Source organism: Silene latifolia, chromosome 3, assembly GCF_048544455.1.
Source record: "Silene latifolia isolate original U9 population chromosome 3, ASM4854445v1, whole genome shotgun sequence".
Classification (NCBI taxonomy): domain Eukaryota; kingdom Viridiplantae; phylum Streptophyta; class Magnoliopsida; order Caryophyllales; family Caryophyllaceae; genus Silene; species Silene latifolia.
In genome coordinates, this window is record NC_133528.1 from 144000249 (window position 1) to 144020390 (window position 20142).

At 37.3% G+C, this 20142-nt stretch overlaps 1 protein-coding gene across 1 annotated transcript; it reads left to right on the forward strand.

Moving 5' to 3' along the window:
- The first annotated feature begins 9743 nt into the window (after window positions 1-9743).
- LOC141648256 (serine/threonine-protein kinase STY46-like) lies at window positions 9744-19242 on the forward strand. Its single transcript, XM_074456786.1, has 16 exons — window positions 9744-10160; window positions 11391-11505; window positions 11810-11877; window positions 12024-12140; window positions 12684-12738; window positions 13098-13208; window positions 13905-13955; window positions 14358-14533; window positions 14618-14725; window positions 16231-16304; window positions 16599-16774; window positions 17306-17401; window positions 17908-17988; window positions 18081-18134; window positions 18472-18606; window positions 18946-19242. The coding sequence occupies exons 1-16, from the start codon at window positions 9922-9924 to the stop codon at window positions 19018-19020; spliced, it is 1731 nt and encodes a 576-aa protein (XP_074312887.1). The 5' UTR covers window positions 9744-9921; the 3' UTR covers window positions 19021-19242.
- The last annotated feature ends 900 nt before the right edge of the window (window positions 19243-20142 follow it).

A 20142-nucleotide genomic window follows, 5' to 3' on the forward strand; every position in this document is an offset into this window, starting at 1 on the left:
GACCAGAAATCATGCCGTAGTCCTCCAAAGTGACCCACACCTCACCAAAAGGCATGTGAAACGTGGAGGTCGTGTCCCAAGAACGCTCGGACGAGACTGAGGTTAGCCCGAAGCTTCCTCCTCGCAATGTCCCTCTAGGCCTGCACCAAGGCGCTGAACGCTCCCCGCTCGATCATGGCCCGCTCCTCAGCCGACAGCCTTTCGTAGCACCTCATCGCCGTTGTGTAACCCGAGAACGACCTGATGTTCCCAGCCTCCTATGTTGATTTGAAACAAAAGCTATCTTTAGCTCAAATAAAGGAGAAAAGGAATGACAAAAAGAAATAAAAAAGATGAATGAAGAGTTATGAATCCTATTTACCAAGCTCTTCACCGTCCTGTAGGACAGGTGACCCTCCGCAGCCCAGAGTAGGTGCCTACTGTCCCAGGTCTCAGCCCACGCAGGTGCTCCTCTCAAATGGCGACCACCTCATCCAACGTTGGCCCGTCTCGGGGCCTGCTCCTCCTCAGCAGCTTCCTCCTCTAGGATCTCGTCCTCAGCAGCCATCACCGCAACGGTGAAAGCCTCCTCCAACGCCTCCTCAAGCACCTGAGAAGGGTCAATAGCAGTGTCTATGTCCATGGGAGCCCTCCCAGACGTAGAATCCTCGTCACCTGCAAAATTAATAAGGCAAATTTAGGCCATGTCAAGTGACGACAAGCCGTGATTAGGGGATTTTCGAGTTTTCGGAGCTCCGAAATCGCTCGTTTCTTGCCATCTTTGGCAATTTTACCACAAACCCGTCCGCTCCTGTGGTAATTTGGGTTAAGTCAAGCCTAAGTTGAAGCCTAGTCATGGGTTCGAGTCGGAATTTCAGCAGCATTTCGTTATAACGGCGATTATGCCATAAAAAAGTGTCCTGAAAAAGCCGTCACAAACCAAAATTCCGAGATGGTAGGAAGTTTACCCATCACACAAGGATTTCAAATATCAAGTTTCGTCACAAATGGACAATCCTAAGGCCATTTTCGAAGCAATTTACAGTTTAGCTGTGAAACCGTCTCAATTTCACTCAAATGCTCAAAAACTCAACGAAAATTTGAAACAAATACATGGTTATGATCCTTATATTACCAATTAGCCATTTACAAAGTCAATTTGGCAAGGCAAAATCATTTGGAGGAAAAGCCCCAAATTTTCGACTAATTAGGGTCGAAAACCCTAATTTTGTCGATCCCATTTGATCAAATACGGAAGATAAATGCAAGATTGATACACATACCTCGATTAGTCATGGTAAATGCAAGCTCTTGGATCAAATTTTGACGGAAATGGTTGGAATTCGAGAGAGTAATTGAGATTTTGTGTTTCGAATAAATGAAATGAAACCCCTGTTTCATCGGGTTTTTACGCAGAAAAGACACGCCCAGGAATAGACGCAGCAGGTGCTGCGCCTCTTCCAAGGGACGCAACTCTTGCTGCACCTTTTCCTCAGCTTCCCTTTATACGAATTTTCAAAAATTCGTTATGAGTTCGTTATTTTTGTGGGCCCATCTTTGGTGCGCCTCTTCCTTGATGCTACATTACATATTTGGTCCGTTTGACGTATGTTCTTCGCCCGGATCCACATATTCCAAGCCAACAACAAATTATCGCCTTATTTCTTATCCAAGACCTAGCTTGTCACAACGAGCATTCCTTCTTTGACAGGTGTTTCGACACGCCTTAATTAAGTTCCCCCAGCGAGAGCACAAGGATAGACTTTCCCTCTCGAGACATGGAGATCAGTTCCCGATTAAGTTCCCCAGCGAGAATTCACGACCGACAGTCACTTTCTCTCGAGACATGGAGATCAACATCGACCCCAAATTCTTCCGAAATTTGTTTGAAGCTGAACACAAACAGATTTCTCCCAGCAGTTCCAGACTATGTCCTGCTGTCTTCCCCAAAATCATCGTTTTATTCCCCAGGCGAACCTTCATATCTCTTAGGTAACCCTTTTCAGGATAAACCCTTCAGATAACCTTCATATCTTTCAGAAACTTACCTTAATCTTTCAGACAACCCTTTAGATAACCTTCAGGATAATCCTTCCTTCAGCCTTCCTCCTTTCAGATAATCCTTTATTTCTTCAGACACTTCAGGATAATCCTTTCAGTATCCCTTCAGGCAACCCCTTTCAGTCCTTTGGGATAATCCTTCTTCAGCCTTTCCTTTAGAGATATCCTTCAGAGTTAGCCTTCGGAAGTGTTAAGAAGTTTCTTCATAATTCCTGTGACCCCTAATGCCTTCAGACACCAAGTTATCTTCAGACCAAAGAGTTTTGCCGAAGCGTCTTCAGTCCCGTTTCACCCAGGGGTATCTCAGGTATGGTCTCTTCTTATGGCTGGCGAGCTTTCTTATGTAGTCTAATGGACTTTAAACGACCCTCCCCGATAGCCGACAGACTCTAAAATATTCCCGACGACAGGTCCTTGGTTCAGACCCCTCGAACCGCCTCGCGTCGCCATAGTCGTCAGGTTGTAATATTCGATTGACCTGATGGATATACTTTAACTTTCGTCTTGTCCAAGCCTCAGTCAAAGTGGAGGCTCTGTAGATACCTCATTTCTGCACCTCCCGCAAACCACCCGGTGATGATTGGGCCGCATGTTTGGTACGCGGAACGATTTGTGACAGTTCGTAAGTTTATCGTCAAGTGATCGCTCAAACATTTATGTCTACCTCTTAATTGTCATCTACGCGCTGATACGGTCGTTTTGGAAGTAATTAGAGTACATTTGGAGTCCGGGCCTAAAACCGTCTTCATTTTCTGACAAACCTTAAAATGCCGAGTCGGAATGTTCTGGAATGTTCCGGATATTTCTATTCCATATTTTATAAATCTTTTAGTCTTTGGTAAACAATTTCCGTAATATTCACACAAAATATTAAGGAAAACCAAATTATTCCGTTATTCCATAAACTAAACATGGAAATCTTTCTTCCGCTGGAGGAAACCACTTGGGAATAGACGCAGCAGGTGTTGCGCCTCTTCCAAGAGACGCAGTTCCTGCTGCGCCTCTTCCCGAGTCCTTTTCTGCGTATTTTTTCGTATATTTTCATATCTTTTCGAGATTCACTTCCAAAGTTTCTCCGAAAAACCCTACTTCCTCCACGTGATTAGTATAAATAGGAGCCTTCGCTCCTCATATTTTTCACGCGAGTGTCCGCCCTTCTCTTCTTCCTTTGCATTCTAGACCACGTTCTTACTTTTTGGCGTCTACGTGCTTGAACTTTCGACCACGTAAGCTTGGATCCTTCTGAGTACCAGCCTCATTTTGCATGACCGACCAATTTGACCAACTCCACATCAATCAACTTTAATCAATCTTAATCGTTTTCCTCTTACGAGGGCACTTTCGTTACATTCGAGTCGAGCATCACTAAACGTTAACTTAGTTCATCTCCTTTCGTCAAACATGTAAGTCTGAGGGTGTAAATCTCTCTTTAATTTATTGTTATTTATCTTTTGTAATCATATTGTAAGGTTTATGTCGAAAATACAATTAAAACTGATTTCTAAAACCCTTTGTTTAAAATCCTTTTTACGGATTATCAGAGGACAACCGTCGAGAAAGGACGCAGCAACTGCTGCGCCTCTTCGAAGGGACGCAGTACCTGCTGCGCCTTTTCGTGAGGCTGCCGCAGTTCCTGCTTCCTTTCTTCTTCCTTCGTCTTTTGTTAGTTCGTTCGTTTCTTTTGTTTTATTTTGTTCCTTGTTTTAATGTAACAATCCGAACGTAATAATTTGACATGTATATTGTTCATCGTCATTAACATTAATTCATCTTTTAAATTCCCGACTTCAATCCCATGTAATCAATATTTGCGGGTTTTCGTCATTAAAGTCAATCCGGGTTGTAGAAATTCAATTCATTCATATTGGGTTTCTGGAATTCGATCTTTGATATATTTCCACCTGTTTATTATCATGTTCATCATTAGTTCGTCATTAGTCCATCGTATTTAACCTAATTAATTAGTTTAGTTTGTTAATTTGTAATTAATCCTCTTTAATCATGTATAATTCATCCTAATTTCGTTTCATCCATGTTTATTGCTTTTATGACCGTCAATAATATGTAAATAATATGCTAATAACTTTCACCCGAGTCAAATAGCATAATCGATCATTAAAATCACCAACGAGCATTAACGATTCGCAATTCCGGCTTCACAACCAGAACTGAGCCAAGAAACAGACACAGTGACTGCTGCGCTTCTTCCAGAGGACGCAGCTCTGCTGCGCCTGTTCCTGGCTGACTTCTGTCTCTGAACTCCCGTTTTGCCTCGACCTAGTTTATTTAATTACGTAATTAATTAACTATTATTCGTATTATCGCCTTAATTCCTGTTCGTTCATTCATTCATTTCTTTCTTTTCCAAATTATCCGTTTTAGATGTATTTTCGACATAAATCATTAAACCCGATATAATTGTTGTATTTTCCTTTATTGTATTTATCATTGTATTTTGTATCACTTGTATGTCTTCACATGTAATCAATCTTAAATCCCGATTCGACCTAATTGTATGCTAAATTAATTGTCTACCGACTTAGTTAATTCTCACATGCTATGATTAAAACGTTGGATGTTGCATTTCATGCATATAATCGACAATATATCAAGTATAGATAATTTCCCTAATCATTAGTAGAGGCCGCTATCGAGGCGGGCGGGATTAGGTGTTCGATCAAAAGAGCTTCCTAATACGTACCCTCACCCCTTACTCCAGATCTCTGTGAACATCCGTGTTCATTGGCATCCACGAGAGTTATTCTAGACATAGAATGCTAAGGGTAACGAGTTCTTGGTGTTCATGTCACTACTTTGTGTCTTGACATGGCACGAGGTATTCGAACGGTTTCCAATTTTCCACAATAAATTGGTGGCGACTCCACAAATACAAACGCTTGTTCTTTCCCAAGCGCCCCCGTGGGCCCATTGTCCACAGCCGTCTGGTAGGGCGTCTCGTTTATCTATCTGTCACACGCCCGACCTCACATACGCGGTTCATATTTTGTCTCAATTTCTTCACAAACCACGAAAGGAGCATTTTGATGCAGCTCTTCGCGTGGTTCGCTATCTAAAAGGTAAACCAGGTCAAGGTATATTATTGCGTTCTGATAGCACCTTAAATCTTTTTGGGTGGTGTGATTCGGATTATGCTGGATGCCCCTTTGACTCGTCGCTCACTTACGGGTTGGCTCGTTTTTGTGGGTGACTCTCTTGTATCCTGGAAAACGAAGAAACAACACACCGTCTCACTCTCATCTGCTGAGGCGGAGTAACGTTCTATCACTGCCCTTTTATGCGAGTTGAAATGGTTAATAGGACTTCTTTCTAGCTTGGGTGTGACCATACCACGACCTGTGTCCGTTTTTTCTGATAGTCAGTCTGCCCTTCAACTCGCTCATAATCTAGTTTTCCATGAACGAACGAAGCATATCGAGGTCGACTGTCACTTTATTCGTGATGCTATTGTTGATGGCCTCATTACCACATCTCACGTTGACTCTTGTTCTCAACTTGCTGATGTTTTTACTAAAGCCTTGGGTTCCGCCCGCAATTTGATTGTCTTCTCCGCAAACTGGGCGTTCTTGATTTACACGCTCCAGTTTGAGGGGGGTATTAGGATAATATATCCTTTGATATTATCCGATATATTATCCGATTTCATATGGTTACCTTACGATATTATTACGATTGTATTTTGATATTATAACGATTGTACTCCGATCTCATTTGTAACCTATATAAGCCGGACTATGGCTGAATGATTAATGACACACACATATTCTCTACAAAATACATCTCATTAGTTTATCAGTATGTGTTGCTTGGTCTAAATATCATGAATAAGATTTATAGAAAATTCAAAAAATATTTCATGTTGCGAGCTTCTTTGAGTTTGTATTGTTTCGGTTTCGGGAGTATGTCAGTATCTTCTACACTTTCAATGTTATATACTTACTTCGTATACAATTATATTGCCACAATGATAGTTTGGGTTTAGTTTGTTTTTTAAGTGAGCTATTGCTTTCGATATTTTGTATGGTAAGCAAAAACAATTATAAATGCGTGAGCAAAAGACATCTCTATATAAGCTTTGTGACTGCTGTTGCTTATTTTTAATTTTGGCGTGTTTAGCTCAATATTGCATGGGGTGAAGTATAACATTTATCGTCCAAGATAATACGAAGACGATGTTTATATTACAATAACTTTGTAAATCGTTTATGTACCACATATTATAGAATAAAACAATCTCACACGTGAGACAATTCATTTTTGTAAAAATATTATTCATTTAATTAATATTAATAAATGAGTTATTTTTTACAAACCATCACCGTTTTACAATGTGTGACCGTTTCAAACAATAATTATTGTTTGTGAAGAGCTTTATGGCGGTTTGTTATTCAAAAATGATCAACACACTCATAAAGACCGGACAATACTACAATTCAAGATTTGGGAATGAAGATGATCAATACATAATGACTTTATTTGCTTTTGTTTTCTCTATCGCGTGAGTCTTGCAAGTTTATTTCAGATGTTCATTTAGAGTTGGCAAACGAGTAAGTTAGGTCATGGTCGATTCAATTCATCCGTGTCGTATTTGATTTGGTTATTGAGGCCTTCGCCTTCTTCTGCTACGTTGTTTCCAAGTCATCTCGAATAAGGGTTATTCGTGTACGATTATTTCAGATATGGTCGTTTGTGTCATGTTATTCGAGTCGGTTCCTTATGATAGAGTCATGTATTAGCGAGGCAGTGGTTAAAATAATGTTGCTAAATTTGATCAATAAGAAATATTTTGCTAAATTATTTTTCGATAAGGCAATGATGATAAATGACATGAAATGGTTCAGGGTCAATAATGAATCACAACCAGCCGACCAATGGCTAAAAAGAAACTAATTAATTTTGTTACAAATACAAATTTGTTTATTAGTGCCAAAATATAAACAACAAAAATAGATTTGAGGTACGTAAATGGAAAAAAGAAAAAGGTTTACAACTGGTAAAAGAAATACTAATTAGAAAAGGGTTATAAATTGACTAAAAAATAGTTATTTAAACCTAAGAATGAATATTTTTTGCAGATAAAGATCCGACTGAAGAGTTCAGGCCAATTACATTTGAGTTTGGTCAATTTAATTTAGATTGTTACTCTGTATATTTAAGCATATCATTATTTCACACCTAATATATGAACGTTAACATTTTAATAACAGTTATGACTTAAAATTTGTTTAGAACATTTAATTTCATTTATCATATATCATAGTATATTTTATATTAGAGTTGAAACCGATATTTCATATAAGTGTCAAGTATCATAATTCATAAGCAAGAAAAATTGGAATATTTAAAATTGAAATTATTATGAGAAGGGCTAGTGGTCGCGATGAGTGGGTAATGATGGGGTGGGGAGTCGCATAAGATTATTACCAGAATGTTGGAGCTGGTGTCCTCCACAAATTAGTGTGATAACATTTGTAAATCTCTTACAGGTTCACAAGGGTATACTTCGTATATTTAATCAGTTGATTAACGTTTACCTAATAACGGTTGGCTTGCTAGAAAGTTTGACGTTATTATCATACAGATGGCGGTGATCAACTGGTCCCTAAAGGTCACACCTATAGGACGTATTTGAGAAATGTGGTTATAGAAATATAATTACATTGATGCCCAAAATGACTAAAAAGTTAGTCAATGTGTTGATGAGATAATTATTTAATGAAAATTAAATAATATTAAGTTGAGACGAATTAACTGTCAATTCGTAAATTAAATATAATAAGTTATATTTAATTAAATATATATAAGGTTAGTTTGAAAGAATTAATCTGTTAATTCGTAATTAAATATAATCAGTTGTATTTAATATCAACAAATTGAATGTGTCATAGTGGTAATAGTGAGGGTACACAAGCCAAGAGGTCATGGGTTCGATCCTCACTAGATGACAGTTTAACACACTTTATATATTTTTGGAAAGACCAAAAATAAGGAAATTTAATTCCTATTTCGGATCACATTGGCCGAAATTAGGAGATATAAATCTTTCTTAATTGATTTCGGATTTCGGTCTATATAAAAAGAAAGGTGGAGAATTAAAACTAACCTAATTCTTTTTCTGACCTAGCCTCCTTTCTCATCACAAAAACACAACGGAAAATTTTAGATTGATTTCTAGCATAATCAAAGGGTATATCTTAGATCGTCTTGGGTGCAACTAATAGGCGAATATCAATTTTTATATTGTTCTTAGGCCAATTTTGCAAGGACCCGAGGTTAATTCTAAATCTTTTTACTTATGCTTATGTATTTTATTTTATGACCATAGATCATCTTTATTATATCGTTATAATCCTTCATGTTAAAGGATTGTTACCAGAAGGATTATTTGTTTAGAACATTTAATTTCATTTATCATATATCATAGTATATATTATATTAGAGTTGAAACCGATATTTCATATAAGTGTCAAGTATCATAATTCATAAGCAAGAAAAATTGGAATATTTAAAATTGAAATTATTATGAGAAGGGCTAGTGGTCGCGATGAGTGGGTAATGATGGGGTGGGGAGTCGCATAAGATTATTACCAGAAGGGTTAGGGGTCACGCATGGGTAGGGTCAGGATGGTGGTTATGCTGGAGGTACGGGACATAGAAGATGAGGTGGAGGAGGCAATATGGGGTAGGGTAGTTGGAGGACGTATGGTATGAATTGCAAGGAGGGTGATTAGTTGTAGGGGCCTCTTGAGATACAGTTAATGTATTATACAACTGGTTGTATATACAACTTATTCAATGTAGCTGAGCTTTGTTACATAGTTGTCGAGCTTTGTAAACAAAATTATCGAGTTATGGTACAAAGTTATTGAGCTTAACATAATAATTATTAAACTCAATAACTTCGTAAAATAGCCCAGTAACTTGTAAAATAGCTCAGCAACTTTGTGTAAGAACTCAACAACTTTGAGGCGGTTGTACAATGCTAACATACAACTGGTTGTAGGATAGTATTTGTGCTTGAGATAAGGGTTGAGAGGGACGTCGTGGTCTAATGTGTTGGGTGTATGTGGTCATCACTGTGGTTGTGGTGGAGGTTCTGTTGATGGATCTCGAGGTAGTCGGTTAGTGATGGGCTGATGGCGAAAGCTGCTTCCAGGCAATGGTGGGTGGGAGAGAAAACGAGAGAGAAGGTAGACAATTAGAAGGAGAATAAACAAGAGGAGTAATATGATAAAAAAAAAAGTACAAAAACGAGTAGAACTAAATATATATTGCGTAAATAAACATGTTTATGAAATCTGCAATAATTTTATATCAATTTTTCAGATTTCACCTCTCATAAATTAAAAAGACGAGAAAAAAACCCGGAGTACTTCTAATAAAATTAAGCAACATAAAGTTATCAAAAGTGTATATGGGTATGTAAGTCAAGTAAAATTTTCTAATATTTAGTTATTTAATAAATAAATAAAGAACATAAGTCCTTACTTTTAATAATAATACTTTCCGTTGTCATTTGTGCATTACACGGGTTCAAAAACTAGTTATATTTAAAAAGTGGGATTGAGATTAAAAAAATAAAAAAATAACTTGCATCAATTCAATTCGTAAAACACAAAAAACTTCAGAGTGACTAAAAAACCCTACCTTTCCTCTTTTTTATTTCCTTTTTATTTTTATATATTATCACTCAAATCGGATTCTTCTCGTGATAAATAAATAAATAACATAAAATAAAAACAAAAAAGCATTAATCACAATTTCCCGTGAATTGTCCTTTTCGTGTTTTTCTTTTTCTTTTTCATTTTCTCTCTCTTTTTCAGAGATTAAAGCTTGAGAAAAAGGAAAGAGAAAAAGAAGAGAATGGTGATGGAAGACAGCGACGGCAGTTCCGACTCTCGACCACCGCCGACAATATCTCCGGCGGACTCAACACCGTCCACGGCCGCTTCGACGGCGGCGCAAAACACAAGACAGCAGCGACAAAAGCTCGAAGTCTATAATGAAGTGTTAAGAAAGTTAAAGGAATTGAATGTTCCAGAAGCTTTGGTTCCTGGTTTTGATGATGAACTTTGGGCTCATTTTCACCGTCTTCCTGCTCGGTAAATTTAACATTGTTTAATTTTGTTGAATTTAATGATCAATTCTTGTGTGATATGATGTTGATATGATTATACGAGTAATTCGAAGAATTTCGCGTAGTGTTTGAATGTTTGATGAATTAAACGAGTAATTTGAAGGATTTATTGAAGTTTATGATGATGAATTGATGTTATTGTTTGATATATATTGTAAAATTTGCGCGATTTTTTAGTAGTACTGCTCAATTCTGGTGTGATGTTATGTTGATAAGGATTGTACGAGTAATTTGAAGGATTTATTGAAGTTTATGATGATGAATTGATGTTATAGTTTGATATATTGTAAAATTTGCGCGATTTTTTCAAAGTACTGCTCAATTCTGGTGTGATGTGATGTTGATAAGGATTGTAGTAATTTGAAGGATTTTGTAAAGTTTATGATGATGAATTTATGTTATTGTTTGTTAAATTGTAAAATTTGCATGATTTTTGTAGAATTACTGCTCGGTTCTTGTGTGATATGATGTTGATGTGAATTATAAGAGTTATTCGAAGGATTTCTCGTAGTTTATTCGAAGGATTAAGCGAAGTTGTTGTTTTATTGATTGTCGTTATCATTGGATGTTGATGTTGAGAGAACGGATGATGTATTTTAAAAAGTTGCGTGCTATTTTGCAATTGCTGCTCAATTCTGGTGTGATATGATGTTGATATGATTGTAGTTCGAATGTTTTGGCATAGTTTATGATGAATTTTTCTGGATTAATACTCAATTCTGGTGTTACATGATGTTGATATGATTGTAATCCGAAGCATTTTGCGTAGTGTATGATGAGTTTTATGCTGTGGTTTGATTCGTAGTGTATAATGAGAAAATTTTAGAAACACTGCTCAATTATTATGCAGTATTCCTATCATGTTGATATGATTATCCGAGTAATTTGAAGGATTTTGCATAGGGTATGATGAATTTCGTTTATGGTTTGATTCTTACGGTATGATAAATTTAGAATTGCAGATCAATTTTTACGTGAAATGATGTTGTAGTTATTATACGTGTAATTGGAAGGATTTTGCATAGTGTATGATCAATTTTTATTTTGTGGTTTGATTCTTAGTTTATGGTCAATTTTTCAGAATTACTGCTCAATTCTTATGGGGATACAATATTGCTATGATTGTACCAGTAATTTGAGGGATTTTTCATAGTTTACGATGATGAATTTTGTGTCGTGGTTTCGTTGATTGTAGGTATGCGTTGGATGTGAACGTTGAGAGGGCAGAAGATGTGTTAACGCATAAAAGATTGTTATATCTTGCTCATGATCCAATAAATAGACCTGCATTTGACGTCCGATTAGTTCAGGTTTGTTTACTTCTTTGTTTAATTAAGATTAATCTGGTCCACAGTTTCTTTTTTTGCAGTTGTATAGTTGTTTTCATGTCGTTAGTTCATTTTGTTGAATATCAAGACACTCTCTTTGATGTGTTTGTTGCACTTAAGGTAGTTTTACGACACACTTACATGTCATTAGAGTGTGAATTTGAGTTGGTCATATGTAGTTGAACTTTTGCGGAGATCAATCTGACCGTGTCACGAAGTCTGAGTTTTCTAGCTTCTTGATTGGTACTCCGCATAAAACTAAAAGATCTGTGGCTGATTTGATTAGGTTCTTCATGCTTCTGATCCAACATCAGATGATAAAACTCAAGAATCTGCCCCTTCTGCTCGAAAGAGGTATGCAATGTTAAAGCTGTGCTACTGCAAGAAGCCTATTTCCATTGTGATGCTGATACTTTATACGCTCTATTGCTTCTTATTATACTTTGTTAATCTTTACGTCCTGCTGATTCACTGCCTCTTCTTTCATGATGTGCTTATAGTCATCCACCTCCAGCATTTGGTTCATCTCCAAATCTTGAAGCCCTTGCAATAGATGGAAATAAATCACATGATGACGAGGAAAATGATGATGATGATGTCACTTCAAGGCTTTTGCGGTAAATGGTGCTAGACGTAATTTTACATTGGCGTGAGCATAATTTTTCATTTTCTCTATGTTGTGTGCATGTGCATAGATATACTGTGATTTCGCTATTATAAAAGCAATGTTATTTGTCTTTATGATGTAGCTGCGGTACCTTATCACGTACTGTTGTCTAGAAAATGTGATTTAATCAAGAAATCTCACTGTATTTATATCTTGCTTCCAGTGCGGGACTAAAAACTGTGCACATATGATTGATCTGGTAATTATACGAAAATCTTTTCTTTCCTTGCAATTCAAGGAAATGGGTGGCTTTAATTGACATTGTTCGCTTAAAATGGCGTCTTAAAGCAACACCAATTTGATGACTTCCATCAATCTTGTACTGATTTTTACCTGTTTTCTCTGTATCACTTGTTGTCAAATGAAACACAGAAAATCGTTGTACTTTTGTACCTTTAGTTTAGTACTTGCAGTTTCTTTGTTCGTTTCTACTGCTAACTATTTGATTGATCTACTTATATAAGCTTACAGCTACAGCTTATGGTTTGTGCAGGCCCATGCATGAGATCACCTTTTCCACAGATGATAAACCAAAACTTCTTAGTCAGGTTGGTAATTACTGTTTTTAGTATAATAGCTAAAACGTAGGGTTTTGGATTGGACGGAATGGACAAAGAAGTATGCTGGTGGCTGGATTCAAATTTTCTTTTGTTTCTTTGATTTCCTTAACTGAAACTGGAGCAGAATTCTTTCTTTCTTTTTTCAGAAATTTTTTCTATCCTTTTTGAAATCTTACTGAGAAGAGATGTGTAACATGCTTATAGCTTAGCACAATATTTTTTTATACCATGAGTAGTGGTCACTGGTCAGGCCTCTAGAGATTTGTCCCTTTTTTTTATACCATAGCTTAGCACAATATTTTTTTATACAGTGGTCGGTGGCTTGATTAGACTCTTGATATTTGCAGCTTACATCCCTGCTGGCAGAGGTAGGGCTGAATATCCAGGAAGCTCATGCCTTCTCTTCAACAGATGGCTACTCGCTAGATGTTTTTGTTGTGGATGGATGGCCATACGAGGTACGGAGTGCTATTTCTTATCTGATCATGACCAAAACGCTCTTGATGTTTTTTTTTTTTTTTTTTTTTTTTTTTTTTTTTTTTTTTTTTTTTTTTTTTACAATTACAAGGCTTCAAGTAGTTATGCTGCCAAAATCATCTTTTCATCTTTCTGTCTCTGTAGTGGTTCAAGGTTTACTTCCTTATATAACGAATTTATTGACTGTCGGGCTCCCACATATTCGATATGGTTTAGGTAGCATTAGACAATCACAGCTTTCTGCGTTTATAAAGTAATATCTTGTGGTGAAGTTACAATGGGATGTTGTTTACTACGAGTAGCTTCTAACTCATCAAAAATACAATTGGCTAGATGTGTTAAGTTCAATTTGTTGCACTATTATATGTAAATGGCAGTGACGCCTGTAAATATCTGTAGATAGTTGCTTGAATGCCGTGCACTTTTCTCCTATCATGGCTTACATGGCTTAAACATAACTATGTACATAAACTTGTACCTAACCCCCCCACCCCCACCCCCCACACCCACCCCCTCGCAGTTGCTTAAAGAATGGAAAGACACTAGCTGCACTTTTTGTTTGTGTTCCTAACAATATGTTTATTTTTAGAGAGTGTGAAACGAGTTCTTATATCTTAAGTAGCATTGCAGTTTGTGGGTTGGCATGTTGAACATTGTTTTTTCTTTTGCTCTTACAGGAAACTCAAAGGCTCAGGTCTGCTTTAGAAAAAGAGCTAATACGAATTGAGGTATTTTGTTTCTTTTGAGCTTATTTATTTTCTTTTTCTTTGTGCGAAGTTGTGGACAGCTTTTCTTTTTTTGGGATGTGATTTAGTGTTTTTGTATTGCGTATTTTATGGAGATGCAACTATGTCGAGACTGTTCTTCAGTTGACGTATCCTGTTACACTTGATCCCCCTGTTGAACAAATGTCATAGGTTGGTATAAGCTTGCAAACATGCCTATTTCGTCATAACCGGCATGATATTTGACGCCAGCGTGATCCCTATGTCCTTGTTTTTTTTTTCAATCTAAAATTTTGAACCATTGTTTGGTCAAGGATACCGTGTACTTCAGTTAGAGGAGGTATCGTTCCATTTTAGTTAATACCCTGGTAATAATTGTTCGCTTTACACTTAATGGTTTTACAGAACTCATCGTGGCGCAGCCAGCAGTCATCGTCTCCTTCAGATGACCTAGAGCAAACCCCAGTCGAATCAAAGTGTGACCATGTAGAGATACCAAATGATGGCACTGATGTTTGGGAAATTGATCCAAGGCTCCTGAAGTTTGAGAACAAAGTTGCTTCTGGGTCATATGGTGACTTGTAAGTCATCGATGCTTTAGCATTTTAACTACCGCCTTGTATCCTTTAAATATCTGATCAAGTTGTCATTTTCTTAAAATTCAGATTTAAGGGTACATACTGCAGTCAGGATGTGGCAATCAAGGTCCTCAAGGCTGAACGAATAAATACAGATTTACAGAAAGAGTTTGCTCAGGAAGTGTATATTATGAGGTGTGTTTCCATGTTCTAAGTACTTTAAGATATTCTTTTCCTTTTACTCGTAACTTCGTAGCGTTGTAAGATCTCTTTCAGAAAGATGCTGACAAATAACATTAAAGCTGAGACCGGTTTAGTTTGTTTATGGCTGTGCTATCATTAAAGTATCAGCTGAATGATGAAGTTTCATTATTCTGAGATATTATGTTAGCAGTCATACTTTGCCCTGGACATATATATCCCAGGTGTACAATGGCTCGTTCTACTTGAGGTTGGGTTGGGTGTGGGGTGGGGGGAGTCAGATTTTTGAATGATGTTTGACGAGGTGATGTATGTTTCCGCACTCTATTTCCACGTCTTTACAGTTCATCTACGTCTTTACGTGTTGCCACTATTTTTTCCTTTTGCCCCAGTGGATGAAATGAATAGCACCTGCATATGAGAAGGCTCCATACGATTGGGGGATAGATGACTTGATGCTCTTATTAGTGTTCTCTGTTCATATCTTTGTCATATGATGAAGATGTTGATATATGCAAGGCAGAAACTTTAGGAACCTTTAGTTATTTTTATTTTATTTTATTTTTTTACGTGGGCTTACCGGGACAGTGCCTACTATTACTGTTATAAATCAAATCTGGAAGGGCAAAGCTCATCTCAAAGTACAGGCTTTCTATTCAACATTAGAGACAGTAATACATATGATATTCTTCAGTTATGGAGACCTTACAAGGCTCTTAGCCCTGATGTTTGTTTCCCGTGCTGTAAAAATTCTGGATGTGGCTCTCATATTTCCCATTGCTGCAATTTTGCACGTGCCCTGTAACAGAAGCTTATTCGCACCTCTGAGGAGGAATAGGGCTGTCCAATTTTCTTGTGCGGTTTGGGACCAGTACATATGGGAGGGTGCGACAGAGATGTAGTGTTTTGGCAGCTCTCTGACATGTTTGGTTTAATAGAAAATTTCGTATAAGATTATACTTGGGGTTGGGTAGATTTTTAGCTTCTCCGCGAATGAAAGCTGCTTGTGCTTTTAAGAGGGGGCGTCAATTTTCTCGCTTTGGAGGAATTGAAGATACTTGTTATATCATGACAAGGACTGTTTGTCCTTTCTTGCTTCCCCCAGCTAACAATAATTGCTATTTATTAAAAAAAAGGGCAGCCTGGTGCACGATGGCGTCCCCGCTAGGCGAGGGTCCGGGGAAGGGTCCCACCACAAGGGTGTAATTGGGGCAATCCTTCCCTTGCCATTTTGGCAAGAGGCCGCTCCAAGGACTTGAACCCGTGACCTCACGGTCACAAAGCAACACCTTAACCGGTGCGCCAAGGCTCCCCTTCAATAATTGCTATTTATTAAAAAGGTTTTTTCATAAAACTGGCAAGGTGTTTTTTTAATTAGCAAGGCTCCAATTAGGTACTTTTGTTCTAGAAATGAAATGCAAAATATATTGTCTGCTTTTACTCGCATTGCGAATTTGCAACTACAGTATTTTTAAGCTCGAGTATCTGCATTTTTGCAGGAAAGTTCGTCATAAGAACGTTGTTCAATTTATAGGTGCCTGTACAAAACCACCTAGCTTGTGCATTGTTACAGGTAACTTGCCTGCTTCTTTTAGCCCTACATCTTTACTGGAAAATCTATTTCTATCTGAAGTGTACTGTATGTCGTTACAGTTCTAATATTTTACACCCTAGAGTCCTAGACCTCCTTCTCTGCAGTCATTTGCATCTTGAATCTTGATGCTACTTAGGCCACCTTCCATGCAGATATTTGCATCTTGATGCTTTTATTTTAGTGACAGCAAGTTTCTTTTCCTCTTTCTTTGTTTCATTTTTATCATGTGTTTACATTACCGTTCTTTTTTTTTTTTTTGGGTTAACTGCACAGAGTTTATGGCTGGTGGAAGTGTTTATGACTATCTGCATAAGCGGAAGGGCACATTCAAGCTTCCATCTTTGATAAGAGTAGCTATTGATGTTGCCAAAGGAATGAACTATTTGCATCAAAATAATATCATCCACAGGGATTTGAAGGCTGCCAATCTTCTGATGGATGAAAATGAGGTAAGGCGGTAGAGATTAAAATTCTGTTTTCTCAAATCAATTTTAGCAATTTCAAGAGTACTGATGAACCTTTTTGTATCTGTTGTAACTGTGAACATTTGTTTGTATGATGCAACGTGGAAAAGATTTTTTTGGTAGTTGTGTACCAGTACTTCTTGAACCTCAAGTGAATGTTATTCTTGTGAATCTCTATGGACGACCCAATTTTTGGTGACACAGAGGAACTTGTAAAATAGTGGCTTTGTTTAGGAAACATACCTCCCCTCCCCCTAAATTTAGTTTTCTTTGTTGATTGGTTAATTGTTTTAAATTACGGGTGCTAATCGTATTGCACCCTATCAAGGTTTCAAAAGTTATTGTGCTTGCATTTTAAGGAGGTAATTGGCCACATAGCGCTACGGCAACTGATTCTGAGATCAAGTCTCGATCCAAGATTTAGCATCTATCTTTTGGTTAAAGCCGTAAATAGAATGGGACAGTACTTCTGGAAAGCTATAGCTTATTTTATCTGACTCTTTCTGTGTGATACAGGTGGTTAAGGTTGCGGATTTTGGGGTGGCAAGAGTAAAGGCCCAAACAGGTGTGATGACTGCAGAAACCGGAACTTACCGTTGGATGGCTCCTGAGGTTCTATTCCGCACCCTATGTTTTATAGACAGCTATATATCCTTTGGACCCTTATGGTATACATGTCACATGTGTGTTCACAATTAGGTAGTCAACTAGTCATATCATCTCTTATACCCCCTTCATGTAGGCTGTACAGTGTTGGAGAATACGAAAATTTACTAGAGCGAACTACAACTTTAGAAGTATGACCCTATTGGGTGTCAGCCTATACTTCAGTAGTTGAAGAAGGTTGTTCTGCCTAACTACAACTTTAGAAGTATGACCCTTGGATTCAGTGGAACTCCTTCTATTGAGTTTTTTGCATCAAAGTTATGCTGGATATTTTATGGGGTCCTATGTACTGATCTATAATTGGTCCATTATGTGATGCGAAAATACCATATGCATTTGTGAGATTTGCTTTGTTTAAGCATGGTAGAACAATTGTACATGTTGATTTTTCTTTCTAATATTTTTGTCTAAAGACCAGTATTCGTCAAGTTAACCTTTGTTGTACATTGAAGGTTATTGAACATAAGCCATATGATCACAAAGCTGATGTATTCAGTTTCGCCATTGTGCTGTGGGAGTTGCTAGCAGGAAAGGTATGCAACTCACAAAACTAGTCTCATGACTTCGTTTCTCTATCAATCTTTTTCATTTTACTTATTTCTTTTTGCCTTCTTCTGCATTGCAGCTTCCATATGATTATTTGACTCCATTACAAGCGGCTGTAGGGGTAGTGCAGAAGGTAAACATAATTTTTTCCTAATCAATTTTAGCGTAAAAGTTAGGAGAGGAGGGGGCTCTGCAAGATCTCTGTCCTTTTACTCCTTTGTAACTTCGACTCTTCATATTACATTTACCTGGACATCGTATAACACTTGGACACTTCATTTTAACTGAAAATATGAGAATCATTCCTAAAGTAATGAACCTGACTCTTGGTCATGCATCCATGCATAATACTTCTAACCGAGTATGAGTAGTAAGTCTTTAACAGTGAAACTTATTGAAAAAGGAATTGCTAGAGAGGTGTGGTGCTAAAGTCAACTTTGACTCAACTGGTGTATTTTGATTATTGTCAGGGTCTACGCCCTACTATCCCAAAGAACTGTCATCCCAAGCTCGCTGAATTACTCGAGAAATGCTGGCAACAAGACCCTACATTGAGACCAAACTTCTCTGATATCATACCTATTTTGCAGCAGATAGCCAAAGAGGTAAAATAACCCCCACTGATATACTTGTATCTACTTCTATATGATAAATGAAGTCGCAACCTAGGTTCTGTTGTTATTTGGTACTCTCTTGATTCCATCGATATTTTCCCGATTTTTGTGTGTCTTCCTTTCCTGAATCTAGTAAAAATAAAGGTGAAACAGTAGTCAATGAAATGGTGGTAATATAAATGAAACAGAATGAGAACTATGTTTTCTACAACCTGCTATTTGATGGAATCTGTAGACGTATCTTATACATAGAACTCATAGAAGCCACTGCTTGTTTAACACGGAGAAGGATTGAAGTGAAATCTTTCATTAATCCATTTTTCTAAACAGGTTGCAGGAGAAGAACGCGATAAGGACAAACATAGTGGTGGATTCTTTTCAGCTCTTAGACGAGGCCATAACTAAATACAAGGCACATAATCTTATAGGCTACTTTTATCACCAAGATAAAGCAATTATTTATTCCACCCCTCGTAGTTTTACTTGAGCGAATCGTTCACATTAGCTGAGAAAGGGAAGAATGTATGAGCATGCTCCTTTTTGAAACTACCCCACCGCAGAAGAAATGACAGATTTACTGATTCTTGTTCATTTCTTGATTAATAGATTTTTGCTTCCGAGTGTAAACCTGTATGCATTTGCATTACATAGTTTGGTAGACAATAGTACGGAGTACATAATTTTGGGATAGAAAATAACGAGCAATGTATGCAGGTTATGGTATATGAATAGTAAAATTCATCATATATTGCTTTTTCGATACATTCCGGTTTTTGACATAAACCCATTTGTGTCTTAGTAAAAATGTAAATTAGAAGGCTAATGGTCTAATACCACCTTTTCAATACCTTTGTAAACTAGTCTTGTAAAACATAATCCAGTTTTTGGCATAGAAAAACAAGTGTTGCGATTTACGTCCAAAGGTAGTAGAGTGACGATCGTGCTATGCTAAACACTTAATTAGTCACGCAGTCTGGATATCACATATAACATGCCATAAAACAGTCAATAGCGCAACCACCTGTGGTATAATCGTTAAATGACCCGCCAAAAACAAAGTGTCAACCACGGTCTCTATCAGGGGCGCCTAAGGCCCTGTGCAGCCACGAACGAGGAACCGGACCTCCGGTTTTCGGATCATCGATTTTACAAGTTTTATTGACGAAATTCAATACGCATGTCGGGAGTATACTATACAGTACACTTGTGTCTGAATTTTTGGAGCCATAAATTTTTTTTTTTGTGGTGCCAAGGACCTTCATTTGTTTTAAGACGCTACTAAGTTCCATAAAAACGTTTCATGCCTGATGCCTCCGCCTCCGCCTCCAACATTATTGTATTACTCGTTCTTACAAGTTTGTAGTACTCGTTTTTCATTGAGTAAGGCGGCGTTGATATTGTAAAACAGTTATACACCGTACAAATGTCTGAGATCCCATAATTCTTAAGCAAACAAAGTGACTATCTTAACTCATTAAAATTAAAATTATTGATTAATAGGTGATTATATATTTATATTTATTACTA

Coding starts and splice junctions, on each gene's coding strand:
- LOC141648256 (XM_074456786.1), top strand. CDS start 9,922: ATGGTGATGGAAGACAGCGACGGCAGTTCCGACTCTCGACCACCGCCG. Junction 13,209..13,904: donor TGGATGGATGGCCATACGAG/GTACGGAGTGCT, acceptor TTGCTCTTACAG/GAAACTCAAAGGCTCAGGTC. Junction 17,402..17,907: donor ACCGTTGGATGGCTCCTGAG/GTTCTATTCCGC, acceptor TGTACATTGAAG/GTTATTGAACATAAGCCATA.